The following is a 19,470-nucleotide window of genomic DNA, read 5'->3' on the forward strand; positions in this document are numbered from 1 at the left end:
TATGCATTCATTCAAAATGTGCTTATTTAGCATCATTGGCCTTTTCAACAAGGGACTGTACAATAATTCTAGTCATTTATTTATTCAATATATATTGAGTGTCTGCTGTATGACAGCTTCTGTGCTTGGGATACATCATTGAACAAGACAGATAAAGATTTTTGTCCTCTTTGACTTTATATTACTGAAGCTGGGGGAGTTAAGCAATAAAGAATACATTGAAAATAAGAAAATTATAACATATATTTTAGAAGATATTAAGTAATATTGTAAGAAAGAGAAAAAATAGAGCCTGGGAGAGCTGAAGGCAGGACATGGGGTTGTACAAGTTGCTTATTTTTGAAGGAGTGAGGAGGTTTGCTGAGTGACTTTGTAAAGGAAGAGTGTTCAAGGCAGAGGGAACTGTTGGAGCAAAAGCTCTGAGGCAGGGACCCACCTGGCTTGTTTGAACTACAGCAGGAAGTGCGGCTGGAGAGGAGTCGGGGGGAGTCAGAGATCACGGGTTTGTGGGTAGGGGTGGATTGATCATCTAGACCTTGTGGGACGCTGCAAGAACTTGGACATTTTCTCTGTGTGAGAAAGGTTTTGCAGAGTTTTAGTTGTCATGATATGACTTCAATTTTTCAAAATCACTCTTGTCTGCTGGGTTGAAAAATACTGTGGTGGAGTAAGGGGAGAAGCAAGGAGGCCAAAATTCTGGTATTCGTTTCTCACTTGGTCCTTAAGCGGCCGGTTGACTAATTCAGGTGGGAGATGTGAGAAGTGGTCTGATTCTAGATACCTTATTTATCAAATCCAAGACACTGTTAATTGTAATATGCATGATATGTAACAGTAAGGGTGGGTGGGGGACTAAAAAACTATGGCACAGTGCTTTCTTATCACTAAGAATTTCTATTGTATACCTACCGAAAGATCTCTTAGAATTATTTAGACATAGATCGTTTTTTTGAATCAGTATTTGTTGCATAATAAAAAGGATGAGCTAAGCAATATAAATTGATTAAGGTATTTCCCAAACTTCTTCATATTTGACTCCAGCCATAACACTGTCTTCTATGCCATCAAGAACACTGGTGAGGCAAAATTTCTTAAGAGTTCTTCATTCTGTCTTTGGGAATTTTCTTCCAAGCTGCTGATGTTGTTTTGCACGTTTTGCTGCTGTCACTTTCTTAATATTACCAGAAGGTATTAACCAAAGATTTTTTGCCAGCAACCAAAATTCTGATATTCCTTTCTCACTTGGTCCTTTAGCGGCTGGTTGACTAAGACGTCTTAGCGGCTGCAATTGTCCAGCTATTTCATAAGAAAAAACAGTCAAGTCGCAGCATTTTTCAGTGAGCTCATTCTTTAACAAATTCACAGATGTGCAAGCAGTGACAGCTATATCATGGCAGCTGCCTGGCCAATAATGATTCTGAGATGCTGTCAGTTAAGGCATTCTGTGTGCATTCCAGTTGCAGTGATGTTAAAAAGTACATCTTTTGAGAGAGATGATGGAAGATTCAGAGGCATAGAAAGGAAACCTAATTTATAGATCATTGATATACTGAAGGAAATTCTGAAAAAATAGGAGAAATCCAAGTTATAATAGGAAATAACTTTGCTAAGCCAAAGAAAGTTTGGTGTTTGCAGATCAAAATTGTTCACCAAGCATTATTTAATAAGCAGTAATGAAACTAGTGTTAATCTTTTTGGAAAAATATATAATGGTAGGGTTTTACCTTACATTTTATAGCAAAGTAAATTCCAGATGAATTAAAGAAATGAAAAAAAAAAAGTCCAGTCAAAATCAAAATAAATACAATTTTTTAAAAAAAGTCCAACTCAGAAACACAAGAATTTGCTGATGGATTGGATGTGGAGATATGAGAAAGAGGATCTGCCTTCAAGATTTTTGACCTGAGGAATTGAAAGGATGGAGATATTAATTACTGATGTGGAATAGGCTAGCGATGGAGCAAGTTTTGAGGGGGAAGATGAGTTCAGTTTTGTAATTGTTAAATGTAGTTGTCAAGTAGGTAGTTAAATATATAAGCCTGGAATTCAAGAGAGCCTGGGCTGGGTGTCATTGGTGTTTAGGTGTTATTTAAAGTCTTGAGACTGGAGAAGATCTACAAGGGAGTGAGTGTATGCAGAGAAGAGAAGTGGGCCAAGGATTGAGTCCTGGGGTGTGCCAAATTTGGGAGCAAAGGAAAAATCGAGAAGGAACAATAAGTGAGGTGTAGGAGGAAGACCAAGAATTGGGTGTCCTGAAAGCAAGGCAAAGGAAATTTATCTAAGAGGAACGAGCGATCTCCCCTGTCAAATGCCACTGATATAAGAACCAGGAATGGACCACTGTATTTAGCAGAGTTTAGGTCATTTGTGACCTTGACAAGAAAGTTTCAGCTGAGTGATGGAGAAATCTTGATTGGAGAAGCTAAGAGAGAATAGTAAGAAATTTTAGGATATGGATAAACTGTAGAGGACTTGGGCCACTTCGGGGAGTAAAAAAAACCTGGTGGAAATGGGGGCAGTAGAAGGATTTTTAAAGGTTAGGAAATGTAGCTGGATATTTGCAGATGGGAATGATTCAGTAGGAAGCAAAAAGGATGTTAATAAAAAAAAAAATGTTGGGGAAAAGTGGCATAGTGATCATATCCTGGAATAGGCAAGTGGGGATGGGATCAAGTATATAAGTAGGGGGAGGAGGGGAGGATAAGCTTGTGATGAGACCATCTGTGATGACAAGTGGAGTAAGCATATGTAGATGTAGAGGCTGGGAGGTGGGTTGATGTGGTTTGTGACTTTCAGAGGTCTTGGGAAGATTAAATTTTATTTAGAGTTTTATTTAGAATTGGTTAAAGGAGGGCTTAGTGGCTGTTTTCTCTCTGTCTCCTCTCCCCTCCCCCTGCTGGCACTAAGCATGTAAAACCAACTTGTCAGAGTAAGCAGGTTTTTGTTAGTTTTTTATTTCTCATTGGTAAATAGTGATCATTTGGAAAAGGCTTATTTGGTTGTAGACACAGTGACTATTTTTGTGCTGCCTTTTAATTATTTTTTTAAAATTCAGTTTTATTGAGCTATATTCACATACCATACAGTCATCCACAGTATACAATCAGTTGTTCACAGTACCATCATATAGTTGTGCATTCATCACCACAATCAATTTCTAAACATTTTCATTGCTCAAAAAAAAAGATAAAAATAAGAATAAAAATAAAAGTATAAAAGAACACCCAAAACATCCCATCCCACCTTATTTTTCATTTATTTTTTGTCCCCATTTTTATTCTCATCTGTCCATATAGTGGATAAAGGGAGTGTGATCCACAAGGTTTTTACAATCACAGTCACACTGTATAAGCTACATAGTTATACAGTCATCTTCAAGAATCAAGGTTAATGGGTTGCAGTTTGACAGTTTCAGGTATTTCCTTCTAGCTATTCTAATACACTAAAGACTGAAAAGAGATCTCTTTATAATGCATAAGAATACCCTCCAGAGTGACCTCTTGACTCCATTTGAAATCTCTCAGCCACTGAAACTTTATTTTGTTTCAGTTTGCTTGCTTCCCCTTTTGGTCCAGAAGATTTTCTCAATCCCACAATACCGGCTCCCAGTTTATCCCTGGGAGTCATGTTCTGCATTGCCAGGGAGATAACACTCCTGGGAATCATATCCCATGTAGTGGGGGAGGGCCATGGATTTACCTGCCAAGTGGGCTTGTAGAGAGACAGGCCACATCTGAGCAACAAAGAGACATTCAGAGGGAGACTCTTATGCACAATTATAAGTAGGCTTAGTCTTTCCTTTGCAGTAATGAGCTTCATAAGGGCAAGCCTGAAGATCGAGGGCTCAGCATATCACGTTGGTAGTCCTCAGTGCTTGCAAGAACATCGGTAATAACCTAGGTGGGGAAGTTTAATATTTCTGCATTTTCCCCCAGTTCCTCAGGGGTGTCGGAAATAAAGCGGTTCCTGTAAGGGAATAAACGCTCACTCGGTTTTGGAGGAGAAAAGAATTTATTTACAATCTTGCAAGATAGGGCGTCCAGCCAAACACATGGAAGACTGGCGCGCCAGAGGAAGAGAATGGCGATCTTTAAATCTCCTACTCCTAATTCGCAAGTCCCTCCCCTGTTTCCCCATTGACTGGGTACTACAGAGGTTACAGCCTATCCGAGAACACTAACTAATTCATCTTTTGAGATTTTAATTTGTACAGCCAATTCTAGAGAGCCAACTAGCTCATTATTGAGATTTTGAACTGATCAGCCTATCCCCCCCAAATTTTTATTTTTTTTTGCTGTGAGTTCCCGCCTCTGATATTACCTCATATCTCTTTACATTCCAGTAACTATGGTTACTTTTCCATATAAGGAGCAGGCAGATTCTCTCTTCTCTTTGTCTGGGGCTTGTTTAAACTGGTTTTGCCTCCATTTCCCTTATTCCATGCTGTCTCTATGTGAAAATTAAACTTATTCCTTTCTTACAGGGGGGCCCTGCAAATACATTTTTATTCTCTGCCCAAATTACTTTCAGATGTATCAGGATTTCATACTAGCCTGTGCAAACCTACCAGATCTCATTTCCTATTCAAAGTTCCATGTAATTATGCTGTTTGAATAAACTGACCATACAAGTTAAATTACTTCTGATTATTTTTTGCCCAATTTTTGAATCATCAGTTATGTTTTTTCCCTTGTCTGTAATTAAATAATGGTAGTAATTCCACTTTGCAACAGTGGGTAAGAAGGTTGTTATGGTGGCTGTTAACGTTTCCTTTTAATAGAGTGGTTCTGAGAGGTTTTCGTTTTTATTACTGAGATCTTTTGGGACTTCCACATGCTACATAGTTTCTTCTACTTCAAAAGGAAGGAAAAAGTTAGTCCTTGCCCCTTAAAGGAAACACCGAGCCAGTGTTTGTATGTTCCATACCAGTGATCTCACTAGCCAGTTGCAGCATTAAATCCTGGGAGAATGTAGATTTGCAGAAAAACCAGTTTACCTAGATTGTATTGCCACATTCATGGAACAGTCCTAGGATGTTTATACAGCTCCGAAAACCTTAGAGCTTTTTCAGAACAGTCTTTCTTCCCCAGTTTACCTCACCAATTTGAGAAATATCTTTATCTACAGACTAATTCAGTTTGGGATTAGGTAAATTCCTTTTGTTATAGTGGCTATTTTCATTTAAAATGATGCTACCTTCCAGCTCTTTAGGTTGACTTGAAATCAACTTTTGAACAGTTTCTAGATTGAAAATAATTTTAGTATATCTTTATCTTTCACAAGTTAATAGAAATGAGACCTATTTTTTGATTCTTTTCATTAAGATTTACATTTTCTTACTTTGTCTAGTACATAGGAATTTTTTTTTTTAATTTAGAAATTTTCCTGGAAAACATTATTTCATATAAATCTATAATCCAGATACATGATGTAACATGAATGAACCTTGAAAACAGTATTCTAAATGAAAAAAACCAGTCACAGAAAACCATATATTGTCTTGATTCTATTCCTATGAAATGTTCAGAATGGTAATATATCCATAGGAGTAGAAAGTAGATTAGTGGTTGTCAGGAGTTTGGGGTGGCAGGAGAAAGGGGAATGATGGCTAATGGGTATGGGGTTTCTGTTTGGAGTGAAGAAAATGCTCTAAAATTTGTGGTTATGGTTGCACAATTGTACCCTTAAAAGGCTGTTATATTTTTAAAAATCTGTAATCTAGCAAGTTAAGAACTATATCCTTAAATCCCTTTCCCCCAAATTCTTCTGTTTTAAGGTTGAGTAAATGGTGTATAAAAATTATACTTAAATTACTTTTCAGTGAGCCCAAACTGACTTAATACTATTTCAAGTTTTTTTTTTTGTCTTTTTCTGATTACAGAAGTAAAAATAGTGTTAAATATTCAAATAATAAAGGAAATGGTTATAAATACAGAATGTACAAAAGAGAAGTTCCTCATAATCCCAGCTTCTTTAGATATGACGACTGTTTTAACTTGAGTGTCTATCCATCCAGACCTATTTCTAAACATAAGTAAGCCATTCTTTATATGTCCATTGTTTAGGTATTTACAAAAAAGATGGGATCCTAGTATACACACTATTCTTGTTGATTACTTTCTTCATTTAGTATTGGACATGCTTCTGTATCAGTGTACACATTTTTTCTCTGTTCTTTTTGCTTCTTTTATAATCTCTTATTGTACAAACGTGCTACCACAATTTATCAATTCTAAGGCACACAGTTTTTCGTATTTTAACATTTCTGAGATGGGGTGCATCTTGGAATCTATAGGTTGTCAGAATTTAATTGGCATTGTTTTTTCTCAGACATAAAATAATGGTATATCTAACCTACAATTACTGAAACAGATTTGATGAATGTGTGTAATATCACCTATTGATGGACATTCTTTTAAATTTTTTGCCATTACAAATAATATAAATTGTTATATCACAAATAATGTAAATAGATATATTTGCCATTACAAATATATCTTTGCACATGTTTGCTTTTCTGTAGGATTAGATTCCTACATTGAAATTGCTTTGTCAATTTTAATAGAAATTTTAATAGATTTTGCCAAAATTTCTTTCATAAAAGGTTATGTTGTTTTAAATTTTTGTGTAATGAAATATGTTTTATGTAGATGAGAGGGCTTATTTTCTTTCCCTTCCCTTTTTAAAGGTGTTCCAAATGTACAGATATATGAAAGTAGTAAATGAAAAATATAGTACATGCCCAGTGAGGATTGTACTTCTGTGGTAGCTTTATAACATGCACTTTATAGAAATATATCATATATAAAGCAGTGATAAACCTGAACTATGTGTTTATACTTGAATCTCCATAACTGTGTTATGACATATTCTTAAAACAGGAATTGTGCCTTCACATAGTAGAAGTATAATGCCACACCATGTAATATAATATGGTCCCTGAAAAAATAAAATAGATGCTTAGGTTTTTTTTTTTTTTTTTTTTTTTTTTGTGGTCATATTTTTAAGTTGAAACTAATCAATACATATGTGTTTTCCTCCATTACATTTAGTGCTCAGAGGTATAAATTTATTTATTTATTTATTTTTCTTTTTTTATCATCATTTTATTGAGATATATTCACATACCACGCAGTCATACAAAACAAATCGTACTTTCGATTGTTTACAGTACCATTACATAGTTGTACATTCATCACCTAAATCAATCCCTGACACCTTCATTAGCCCACACACAAAAATAACAAGAATAATAATTAGAGTGAAAAAGAGCAATTGAAGTAAAAAAGAACACTGGGTACCTTTGTCTGTTTGTTTCCTTCCCCTATTTTTCTACTCATCCATCCATAAACTAGACAAAGTGGAGTGTGGTCCTTATGGCTTTCCCAATCCCATTGTCACCCCTCATAAGCTACATTTTTATACAACTGTCTTCGAGATTCATGGGTTCTGGGTTGTAGTTTGATAGTTTCAGGTATCCACCACCAGCTACCCCAATTCTTTAGAACCTAAAAAGGGTTGTCTAAAGTGTGCGTAAGACTGCCCTCCAGAGTGACCTCTCGGCTCGTTTTGGAATCTCTCTGCCACTGAAGCTTATTTCATTTCCTTTCACATCCCCCTTTTGGTCAAGAAGATGTTCTACATCCCACGATGCCGGGTCTACATTCCTCCCCGGGAGTCATATTCTGCGTTGCCAGGGAGATTCACTCCCCTGGGTGTCTGATCCCACGTAGGGGGGAGGGCAGTGATTTCACCTTTCAAGTTGGCTTAGCCAGAGAGAGAGGGCCACATCTGAGCAACAAAGAGGCATTCAGGAGGAGACTCTTAGGCACAAATATAGGGAGGCCTAGCCTCTCCTTTGCAGCAACCATCTTCCCAAGGGTAAAACTTATGGTAGAGGGCTCAACCCATCAAACCACCAGTCCCCTATGTCTGTGGTCATGTTAGCAACCATGGAGGTGGGTTAGGCGAATACCCCTGCACTCTCCACAGGCTCCTCAAGGGGGCACTACATCTTTTTTTTTTTCCTTGTTTTTCTTTCTTTCTTTTCTTTTTTTTTTTTAACTTTCCCTTCTTTTTTAAATCAACTGTATGAAAAAAAAAGTTAAAAAGAAAACAAACATACAATAAAAGAACATTTCAAAGAGACCATAACAAGGGAGTAAGAAAAAGACAACTAACCTAAGATAACTGCTTAACTTCCAACATGTTCCTACTTTACCCCAAGAAAGTTACATAATATAGCAACATTTCTGTGAACTTGTTCCTACTATATGCTTAGGTTGTTTTGTGTATTTTCTCAGTGTTTAGATTTCAGGAAGTTATATTTTTCATCTAACATATAATGTTTTTAAAATCATTTGAAAGTCTTTATTAATATTTTGATAGGGATTTTAAAATATTCATTAAATAAGTTTGTAGTTCTGTTCTTTTAAAGATAGCATTTGAAAGAAAGAATGTCTTAACATAAAAGGGATAGACAGTTAATGAAATATATTGTCTTAACAGCCAAATTTGTATCCTACTGTGGGGCTTCAGACACCAGGAGAAGTAGTTGATGCCAATTTTGGGCAACATCCATTTGTGTTTGATATCGAAGACTACATGCGAGAGTGGAGAACCAAAATACAGGCACAGATAGACCGGTTTCCCATTGGAGAACGAGAAGGGGAATGGCAGACTATGATACAAAAGTAAGAATGAAGAAATTTGAATTGACATTATTCAAAAGTATTTTTTTATGTTAAGCATTTTATTTTTCTGGTATTTGTGGAATGTTTTTTTAATCTACTAATTTAAACATAATTTTAATGTATATTTTAATCTCTACAATTTCTCTAAAATGTATATTTTAATTTACTTCCAGCAATTTAAACAAAATAAAAAATAATGTCTGATTGGGAGACATGCATACAGAATTGTATTTGTCTGACATTAATTTGATAGGAGAAATAAAGTGACACCAGGTTGCTTAAATTAGATTAATCCCTTTGCTGTCCTTTGTAATGGGATTTAATGATTTCCAAAGGTTACATGATTCAGTTGTTAAAGATGTCAATGAAAAGGTAGATTCAGAGAGATAATCTAGATTGTATAATTTAGGATTTTTGGTTTTTGGATAGGAACTTGGCTCTGTAGGTCAGCAGTAGTTCACATATTGATGAGAGAATTGTTGCTTGGTAGGAGTAAGCAGTCAAAATAATGGTATAGCTTATGTATGTATGGGAATGAAGACAATATATTTTACATTTCAGGATTTGGCTGAATTTTCATTTACTGGGCCCCTTTTTGCTAAATATTTATATATTTTTCCTGTAGATTCAAGAAGATTGTAATTGCCCGCCTTATAAATGAAAAAGCCTGACCAACTACCTCTAGCTTAAAGAATTTTAAAATACCTTACTAATGAATTTTAATGCCACTCACTTGTATATGTTATTATTAGACATTTAAGAGAAGGTAAAGGGAATGAAAAGACTAAGGAGCAATGAATATGGAATTAAGATTTCGAAATGCAGGATCAGTCATTAGGATTCAATAATAACAGTGGTGGAGGATGGCCTGAAATAGAGCAGAAAGTGTGGTCAAATAAAAGTACTATAAAATGAAAAACTTTTATCTCAATTCCTCTTCTACCAGAATCTTTCAACCTGTTTTATTAGGCAGTTTTTGTTTGTTTGTTTTTTAAAAAGGAGAATTTCATTATAGAAGCCAGGAGGCATATAGAAATCCTGTGACTGTCAACCTTTTAGACTGTACCTTTGCTGAAAGGCTAGAGATGACACCTGCATGTCATTAATACTAAATGGTAGCTCTTAAAGCTTGAAACAGTATAGATGTAAAAATTCAATAACTACCATTAAGTTTAAAAAGTCATTGTCACTTGCTGAGAAGGGACATTACATTTGGGGGCAGAGGAATGAAACTGGTTGTTCTTTGAAAGACTGGTGCCCATGGGTTTCAGGTTTTGACTGGCATAGGAACATTTGGAGGCTTTGAGTCTCTGAAAAATAAAGTTAATATATAATTGAGGGGGAAAAAAAAAGGAATAAAAAAGTCACCATTGTAATCTAGCCCAAGAAAACAGCAAAAGTTTTCAGATGTCCCCAGTCCAGCACAATCCATCTTAAATGTCTGTATGAATGCTTTTAACATTCTCAGATTTAAAAATATGAGAAAACTTGGTGTATATTTTAGAGGGGATGGTGATTGTGAGACATGGTTCTAGAAATAGCTTCTTCCTTAGAGTTATCTTCTGGTATTGCAGAGCCTTGACACTTAGTATCTGTTCGAGCACTTGAAAGAATAAAGAACACTTGTTCAGAATCTCATAGTCGCCATGAGTTTGGAGCTGTGATGGGTGGGCTGTCTCCTGGTGCCACATCCCTTTAGTCCTCTAAAAGTGGTTGCTGCTGAGCATCACATCAGGATGGGAGTAGAGGAAACCCTGTTTATCCTAATCCTGCAAGCAGGGTTCATTGAGGGCCCCGACCTCATTCTCTGCAAAATTGGTGCTCACCATGACCTCCTGGGAGGCACATTCAGTTTAATTTGAACGACTGGATGGAATAAACTGAAAAATCTGTTTTTCTGAGGTTTTTTCCTCCTTTACTGCCCTGCCTGACCACCTTTCCAGGTGAACCACTGCCCCTGCCATTTTCTAACTTGAGGTGCCTTAGGCCCTTCAGTAGTGCCAGGCAAAGGCAGGTTTGCAAGTTGAAATTGGGCTTGGATATTGTTGGCTTGATAGTTTTTCTGACTACATTTTGTGAGTAGATGTAAATCTATATTTTGACCACTTGGTGGCTTTTTTAAAAATAAACTTGTGCTCTGGAAGTGTATAAATGCTGCCAACATGTAAGTTATCATACTTGAGTAATTCACCTCCTTGTGCAAGACCATACCAAATGGTTTAGATTAGAAAGCAGACTCCAGTTTACGGGTATGATTACCCCATAGATTTTGCTCTGGAAGAGTTTCTCTCTGGGTTCTCATGAGTATTTCTTCTGTTCACAGTTTGTTATCTCCTTTACTTAGTAGGTAGAGAAAGTGGCTGAACTCTGGAACACAAAGAATTAATCTGTTCTTTTTAGATGGTTTTACTTTACAAAATGCATATACTTTACTGGGATAATCATACAAGGATGAACTAAGTTATGGCTGGTAGGATTGACTATAAGGATGAGAAATAAATAGGGAAGAACTTAAGGGTAAAGGGGTGCTGAGAATCAGAAAGATCCATTTCATGTCCATGATTCTTTAATATTATTTGTTTTAGGGAGAGTAGTATCAACATAGCATTTGCAATATCTTTTTGAAAATACTGCACAAACAGAACAGGATGATTTTTTGGACTTTAAAGTTGAGGTTCTTCAAGCCTTAATTGTTTCAAGGAAATAGGTGGGTTTTATAACACCATAGCAGGCCTTGTTTATTTAAATTGTAGTATGAGACATGTATTTGCTTGACTAAAAGATGTTTCTTCTTTTTATTTTAAGAATGGTTTCATCTTACTTAGTCCACCATGGGTACTGTGCCACAGCAGAGGCCTTTGCCAGATCTACAGACCAGACCGTACTAGAAGAATTAGCTTCCATTAAGAATAGACAAAGTAAGGATCCTGTGGTGCATGGCTAACACTTGTTTTCAGATTATAGGTTTGGGCACTTCATTTTTTAGAAATTTCATTTTTTAAATTAAAAACATTTTCACATATATTTTAAAATGAGACCTCTGAAATTTATTTTCATTGACACTTTTGAAGATCAGTTTTTTTAAAAAATCACATAGGATTATGCCAGAGTTCTGGATTTAGATAATTTTGGAGCAGTTTTTGAAAGAAATGTCTTTACCATTTTTTTAAAATAAAAAATGTTTTCTTATCCTTTCAGGAAGTGAACATTTTACAAAAAGGTTTTCTTCATAGTAAAGTAGTCCTAATTTGAAGTTAGTGGAGATAATACATGAACAAAATTAATTTCTTTGAATTTAAATTGCTATCTAAATTTAAAATAGTATTGATCATAAGTGTTTATTGCTTAGGACCAGTGCTCATGTGGCCAGAGCTCTAGGGCCTGTTCTAACAAAGGCAGGTCAGCATGACAGCCAATCTGCAGTAATACGTTAGCCATCCTAAAATTGGTGCTGTTAGTTCATCAGGGGAGGTAGGGCTTGGTGAGAGCATAGGGACCAAAACAAATCATGATGGATAAAAGCAACTTTTTAATAGGTTAAACTTCTATAATAACACCTGTTACATTGTGTTGCAGCTAATTTTATTCTTGTCTTGCTACTTTATAAGCTCTGAAGAATAGAAATGATCACTTACCCATTCTGAATCCCCATCTAATTTAGCAAATATTCTAACACACTGAATCCTCAGTGAATGTTGAATTCAAATCTTACTCAAAAGCTAGCATTCTTCTAATCCTGGGTTCAAAAGGTCATACGATAAAACATTTTGCATATTCTATCTCTAATCTTTTATAGTCTTTTTAGTGTTTGAAACTTCTGTATTGTTTAACAGGTTTTTTCTTATATTCTCTATTGGTTTGTGGCTTTTTAATAATTTGTGAAAGTAGTTTTCTAATTTTTTAGTGTCTGAAATTTTTCCCGGATTCCCTAATGGAAACTATGATTTTAGAAAAAGAAATGGAAAAGAATTCCAATAATTTATTTAAAGATATTTTACTAACTCCACCCTTTTTTTGAGGATCCTACCAGGTTTATGTTTTTATTTTCAAAAGGTCATCTCTTGCTTTCTTTTTCTGAATAGGAATTCAGAAATTGGTGTTAGCAGGAAGAATGGGAGAAGCCATTGAAACAACACAACAGTTATATCCAAGTTTACTTGAAAGAAATCCTAATCTCCTTTTCACATTAAAGTGAGTTTGTCTAATAAAATGTGGTATTATTTTATATATATGTATCATTTTTGTGTTTTATATAGCCAAAATCATTTTCATGCTTTCATAGTTTTAATTTTTGTTTTACCTTGTTTCAGACATTTACATATAATTTTGTAATACACATATTTAAGTAATAGGTTAGAAAACACTTCTGTGTTGAACACAATAAGCCCATGGTATCTTTTGCTATGTGTTTCTTCTTTTATCATTCTATCTCTATGCTTAGAAATGTGAAAATCTGATTTAGATGGGTCACAATTTTTCTCTTTAAAAAATACCTTATAGTACATCTGCTTCAGATTTTTAAATTGGTCTTAAATGAATCTTTGTTATGATAAAAGGCATGTTATCATCCTTAAGATTTCAAGTCTTAAAGCAACAGAATCCCTCTGGAAGCCAAATGTCAGAATTGTTTTGCTTTAGCATAAAAGTTCACATAAGACCTATTTTGGTTAAGAAGTGAGGGGAGGCTATTGCTGTGTATTGTATATACATAAAAGTCCATCAGGTTCTTGTGTACTAAATGAGTTGCTACCAATTGCAGATACTATTCTGATTAAATTATTTTAGCTAAAATGAGGCCCACTTAAACTTCATTATAGCCACAGGTAGATTTTCAGTTTTTCAAGTAAATCTTGATTAAAGAAAACAAAATTATTGTGATGTCTTTTGCATTATACTTTAATTTTTCTGGAAAATTTTAAATTTATTCTTTAAGGAATACAGTATTTGAAACCATATTTAGTATTTAAGTTCACTATCTAAAGACCAGACTTACTGATAAAAACAAGTTGTTAAAATATTTCATTTCAGAAATCTGTTGCTGTTAAGTAAGGACCACTTGAAGATGATGTCCAAAAAGTGAATTTTTCTTTTCTCTTTTAGAGTGCGTCAATTTATAGAAATGGTGAATGGTACAGATAGTGAAGTACGATGTTTGGGAGGCCGAAGTCCAAAATCTCAAGACAGTTATCCTGTTAGTCCTCGACCTTTTAGTAGTCCAAGTATGAGCCCCAGCCATGGAATAAATATCCATAATTTAGCATCAGGCAAAGGAAGTACTGCACATTTTTCTGGTGAGGTTCAATTTTATGCAATCATCTTTAAATTTTTACTGTTCCGTACAATTTTGAAAAATAAAAATGATTTTTTAAAAAAAATCTAGACTTGTTCCGGGTAGCTTTCTTGCAAATGTGTATACTTGGTCTCAGAATGTTCTGGATGAAAAATGATAGGTGCATCAGATTCATGTGTCATCAGCTAGGAGGTAATCTAAAGAACAGCTGTTTCTGAAAATAGGTTATTAGCAGATCTTCATAAATAGTCAACATTCAGAAGGAGTTGTCTCTAGAAATTAAATCGTAGATAATTTTGTAATGAAAAGGTAATTGTGTGTTTTAATGAAGTATAAACATGAAGGTGATATGGCTGTAATAACTTATGCCATTTGTCACCAAACCCAGCTGGGCTGCCCATTTCTCTCTTTCCATTCTTTCCCAACCAAGCTTCTTGCATGAGTCTGCCCTCTGCCTGGTTCATTTTCTCCTATCCCTTTCTCAGCTAACTAGTCTTACTGTCTTTGGCTTTTGGTTTTCTCCTTTCTAAAGCTTTTGTGTTAATACTTTTACAGGTTTATTTCAGTTCCTTCTCAATCAACTTTCTTTGCTTGTCTCTAATTCTGTGTTTTCCAAGCTATCTTTCCTCTGTATGTTTAGGTTTCTCAAACAGAAGTCAAATAATGTTTTCTTTCCTTTCAACAAAGTAGAGTAACCCTTCACTTTTTCTCAGTCAGTATTTACTCTTTGTGTATCACTGCCCCTCTGTTTACATCACCATCCTGTACATGCAGAGGATTTTCTTGTTGCTGCCATTAACCATCACCCTTTTTAACCAGCATACAACCTCTGCAGGCTTGGCCTGTCTAAAGCAACTCTTCTTCTTTCCCCAAACCTTTTTTCATGAATTCCTGTCTTGGTAGTGGCATTACGGTCCACTCAGTCACTCAAAGCCAAAACACCAAGTAATTTCAGCTTTTTAACTTTAACTTGGACTCATCTACATCCTGCCAGTCATACATCAGTCTTTCCTCCTCGGTATCCTTCATGTCTCTCGTTTCCACCGCCATAATCCAAGACCACCACTGCCTGCCTGGGTTAATGCCCGCGCTGCCTGGCTGGTCTCCATGTTGCTTTCCTCCACGCTTGTGCCCAGGTCATCCTCTGAATTCAAACCTGATCATATCATGCTTCTTGTTAATATCTTTTAATGACATTCCACACGTCTGAATAAAATTTAGAGTTCTTAACTTTAACATAAAAAGTATCATCTCCACGTTATACCTCATCATTGCCAAGCTATTTTCATTCAGTTGACATGTCCTGTGGTAATGCTTTTCTGCTTTCACATATGCTGTTTCTTCTACTCCTCTGTCCTCTCCACCTCATCTCTTAACAATATTTTAAATATTTGTATCATTGTTACTTGGGGACAGTTTGCTTTCCTTTCAAAAACAATGATAATGATTAGTTTTAATTAACTGCAAACCATTGATAGTTAGCTGTGTGATCATGGGCAAGTTTCTTAAATTCTCTGAGCCTCAGTATAGTTGTATGTAGAATGGGGGTGCTGATTTGACTGCCCTCAGAGGGGAACTGTGAGGGTTATACATGTGATTCAGAGTTAAGCCTTCAATAAATGTTAGAGGAGATGTGACGTAGTCCATTGACTCTCCTACATTATAAGAGTCTTCAATACAAAAATCACAACATGGGTTCATTGTTTATATTCTAATCAGTAAATTAGTGTTTGTGTTTATTTCCATGTGGTATCCTTTTCTTCTTTTTTTCAGGTTTTGAAAGTTGTAGTAATGGTGTAATATCAAATAAAGCACATCAATCGTACTGCCATAGTAAACACCAGTCATCCAATCTGAATGTTCCAGAACTGAACAGTATAAATATGTCAAGATCACAGCAAGTTAACTTCACCAGGTGAGTGATTTCCCTGGCTTTTGCATTAGTGTAAGCAACCTAACTGTAGGTATCATCATTGTTAATAATTTTGAAAGAAACTGAATTATGTGGCCCCAAGTGAGGATCTGAGAGTTCCCAAGGCTCCAGAGAATAAAATGATAGAAAAAGTTGTCCAGAGCTTTTCATTTTACTCCCTCTATATACTCTCTTCCTTTGAATTTCCTGCCAACCAGAGAACATACACAGGTAGTCCATAAATGCTATTTGTTATGTTTTCAAGTTAAGTCACAATAGTGTATATAACCTCTAATGTTAATACAAGACACATTTATAACTCGTCTTTACTCTGTGTGCGTTTTTTTTTTTTTTTTTTGTAAGTGTAAAAGTGTGGAATGTTTTACAGAGGCATTTTCTTGAAAGTTCATCTTTAAGTAGCTTGTATATAGCAGATGGTTGAGCCATTTAGTAAACACACATTGAGGACCTATTGGATACCAAACATTCTGTTAGGCACTTAGGATGCAAAGGTGACTATGGCATGGTCTCTGACTGCAAGGAGTTTTGAGGAAAGAGATAGTTAAATCAATATACCAGGACCCTTGTCGTACTCGGGTTTTAATGCTCATGAAGTAGAATAATTTGAATTGGAACATTACATTGAATACCAGGCTCATGAATGAGCCTGCCCAAACCACTAAGCAGCCTTGAGTGCTGTATCGTACTTCATGGTTCTCTATCATTGATAAAGAGTTCTGCTATTGCTTGAGGGTAGGGCTGCAGTCACTTCATGGGGTTTTCTCTTAAACGCTCTCTTCATGGTAGGAAGTTGCTAAAGAGACCTATTATTACCTGAGTTCAGGGAAGCATGCGTAACGGAAGGGGTTGATGACACAGCATCTTCCTTTGCATGCAGTGTAGAAGAAGAAGAAAGTAAAGTTTTAGGTAACTAGCCTTTAAACAGTAACAGCTACTTTATAGTTGATAATGTCTTTCCTTAAAATAATATTGTGAACTTAGCAGAGATGGTGTTAACAATTTAAACCATTTTACCGATGTGGAACTGAATATTAGAAAAGCAAATGACTTCTTTTTTAGAGTCAGTGCCTAGTAGCTAGTCAGCTGCTGTGCTGAGACTAGTTCCAGGATTTCTGACTGATATCTAAACTGAAGCTTTTTTCCTTTATGCCTCTCACCACCTGAAATGCTCTTCTTCCTGCCCTCCCTCGCCTCCATCCTAACTTCTGTTCAAGCTGCAAAACTCAGTTCAGATATTACCTCTGCCAGGATGTTTCCCTTGCTCTTCATCCCTTCCAGACTACTGGATCATATGTTGTAGTGTTCCTTGTGCTGAACTTTGTTCATAGTGCTGATCAATATGTAATAGGACAACGTAATTTGCTTTTTAATAGGCTTTTAGCTGCTGGAGGGTAGAGGCTGTTGCATCATTATATCCTTAGCCTCTAACATGGTACATGCCTCAGAAGCTCTCAGATGTGTGTTGGATGAATGAATGCTTTTCAAATATTCTATTGTCCACAAAAGGTTTAGTAGTTTATTAAGACCATTAAAAGCTGTGCTCTCAAGAATGTCTATTAAATTAAATATTAATTTTAGAAGTTTGGTTTTTCTTATCAATTCCCAAAGTTTATCTAGATAATAAGCAGGCTTTTCTGACTGAAGAAGTGACCCTGTAGTCTAGGGCCACTGCCCCCTTCTCCCCAGGATCTTCAGATTTTACTAACAGAAGTAGCTATGCACACACTTACCCTGAGGTATTAACCAGGAGTTACCTCTGGCGGCATTTACATAATTTTTTTTGCTCATTTGTTTCAGTGTTGTTTTCTACAGTGAATAGTCATTGCTTTGTGAGAAAAGATCATTTTTATTTAAATGTTTCCTAAATTTCCATGAAGCATTTGCCTCTGGGCTGTATAATCATTACTTAGATCTTCACAGAAGGAATCTTAAAGATTAGATATTTATCATTGTTTATAAGAGTGTGGTTGGGTCTTTGAACAACATACATTGATTGACAGCTTAAAATTGTCCAGATCTAGTTAACTGGCACATGGGTATTCATTCAGTAAATGAAATGAGAGAAAATCTGAAATATCCTAAGTGTCCAATACCACACTTTGAAAATTAACATTCAGAAAATTAACCTTCAGCAAATTAACATTCAGCAATACTTGAGAACCTTTAATAAGGACGCTGGTTCCATAGAAATAGTACTGAGTGCTGAAAAGGTCTGAGAAGGTACGGCTGAGTAGTTGTAAAATTTGATTTTAAGATTATTTTTTACTTTTGAGAGGGGTGTATTTTTAAGTAGTAAGGACAAATGCCAAAATGTCAAGAGTATTAAAGCAGTATAATCTAGAAGCAGGTTGAATATTGTGAGGGCAGGAAAGAGGTGAAGTGGGTTCCAGGTTTATTAAGTTCAGTTTTGAGAGTGAGGTTTCCCCCTTACATGCTGGAAATGAATGCTGGGGCAAGAGTGAATTAATAAAGAATCAGATGCAGTTCTAGATTTGAAATAGTTAGGATTATTGAGCCCAAGGTATGATCTCTCCATATTGAAGTCATGAAAACCACTCCATTTTAGCATATGTTCTCTATTCTTCCTTATCTTCAGAGGGTACAGATTTGTTCAAAGTCTGCTACATATTTGGCTTTGAATACATTTGAGATCTAACTACCTTTTTTGCAGATTGCTATTGCTTTGTGAAGTCAGTTTATAAGTAGGCTATATAGTTGAGTAATAATTTATTTTAAACTAACCTGCAAGTATACGATTTCTAAAATTAGGTTTGTTTTTTCATTTTCAGTAATGATGTAGACATGGAAACAGATCACTACTCCAATGGAGTTGGAGAAACTTCATCCAATGGTTTCCTAAATGGTAGCTCTAAACATGACCACGAAATGGAAGATTGTGACACCGAAATGGGTCTGCAGTGATATTTCTTACATTTTTAATAAAAAAATGATGGCTGCAAGGTTATGTTTTTACTTGTACTGATCCGCAGCTGATGAGTGTAAACCAGATTTAAGATGTATGTGCCATAGGATTTGACAATGATAAATATTATTTCTCTTAAACTTTCCTTGAGACACAGTGGGTTGCTAGAGAGAATAGAGAGGGTTACTTTTCAGTAATTTCTAAAGTTAAGGGTCAGGTGTTTTTCATTGCTGAATACCTGTTCAGGCTCAACTTTAGTGTTTCCATTAATGCAGCAGTACTAACCTATTAGCATTGAGCATTTAGGGTATTTGAGGGTTGGAGAAATGAAAAGTTTTTACACTTAATTTCAATGTGGCTAATAAGGCCAAATGGGTAGAAATGATTTTGTAGATTCTCATCCAACAGAATTTCTTAAATTCATGTAACAAAAACCTGTGTGACCATGTGCCTGGCACATGGTGCCAAAGTATGGCCACTCCTTTCCCCAAAGTTATAACAGCATATATAATTTTACTTTGTTAACAACTTAATGTGAAGTGTATCATAAAGTTCAACCATCAGAAAACTATCCCATCAACTGGAGAGCAAAAATTATTGATGCTTCTGAATTATTTGTCAGAATTCCATG

The 19,470-nt window shown here is 35.6% G+C and overlaps 1 protein-coding gene across 3 annotated transcripts in view; it reads left to right on the plus strand.

Annotated features, from left to right (window-relative positions):
* The window catches only part of RANBP9 (RAN binding protein 9), a 105,761-nt gene that overhangs the window by 72,018 nt on the left and 14,273 nt on the right, over positions 1-19,470 (plus strand). For all 3 annotated transcript variants that reach the window (XR_005217934.1, XM_037843573.1, XM_037843574.1), the window contains exons 6-11: positions 8,509-8,693; positions 11,499-11,611; positions 12,776-12,884; positions 13,794-13,984; positions 15,757-15,898; positions 18,706-18,827. Coding sequence is in view for 2 of the 3 variants with exons in the window: in XM_037843573.1 (XP_037699501.1) it covers positions 8,509-8,693; positions 11,499-11,611; positions 12,776-12,884; positions 13,794-13,984; positions 15,757-15,898; positions 18,706-18,827 (862 nt within the window). In the remaining variant the exon portion in view is untranslated. The remainder of the gene's footprint in view (positions 1-8,508; positions 8,694-11,498; positions 11,612-12,775; positions 12,885-13,793; positions 13,985-15,756; positions 15,899-18,705; positions 18,828-19,470) is intronic.

Source organism: Choloepus didactylus, chromosome 7, assembly GCF_015220235.1.
Source record: "Choloepus didactylus isolate mChoDid1 chromosome 7, mChoDid1.pri, whole genome shotgun sequence".
In the NCBI taxonomy this organism is placed as follows: Eukaryota; Metazoa; Chordata; class Mammalia; order Pilosa; family Megalonychidae; genus Choloepus; species Choloepus didactylus.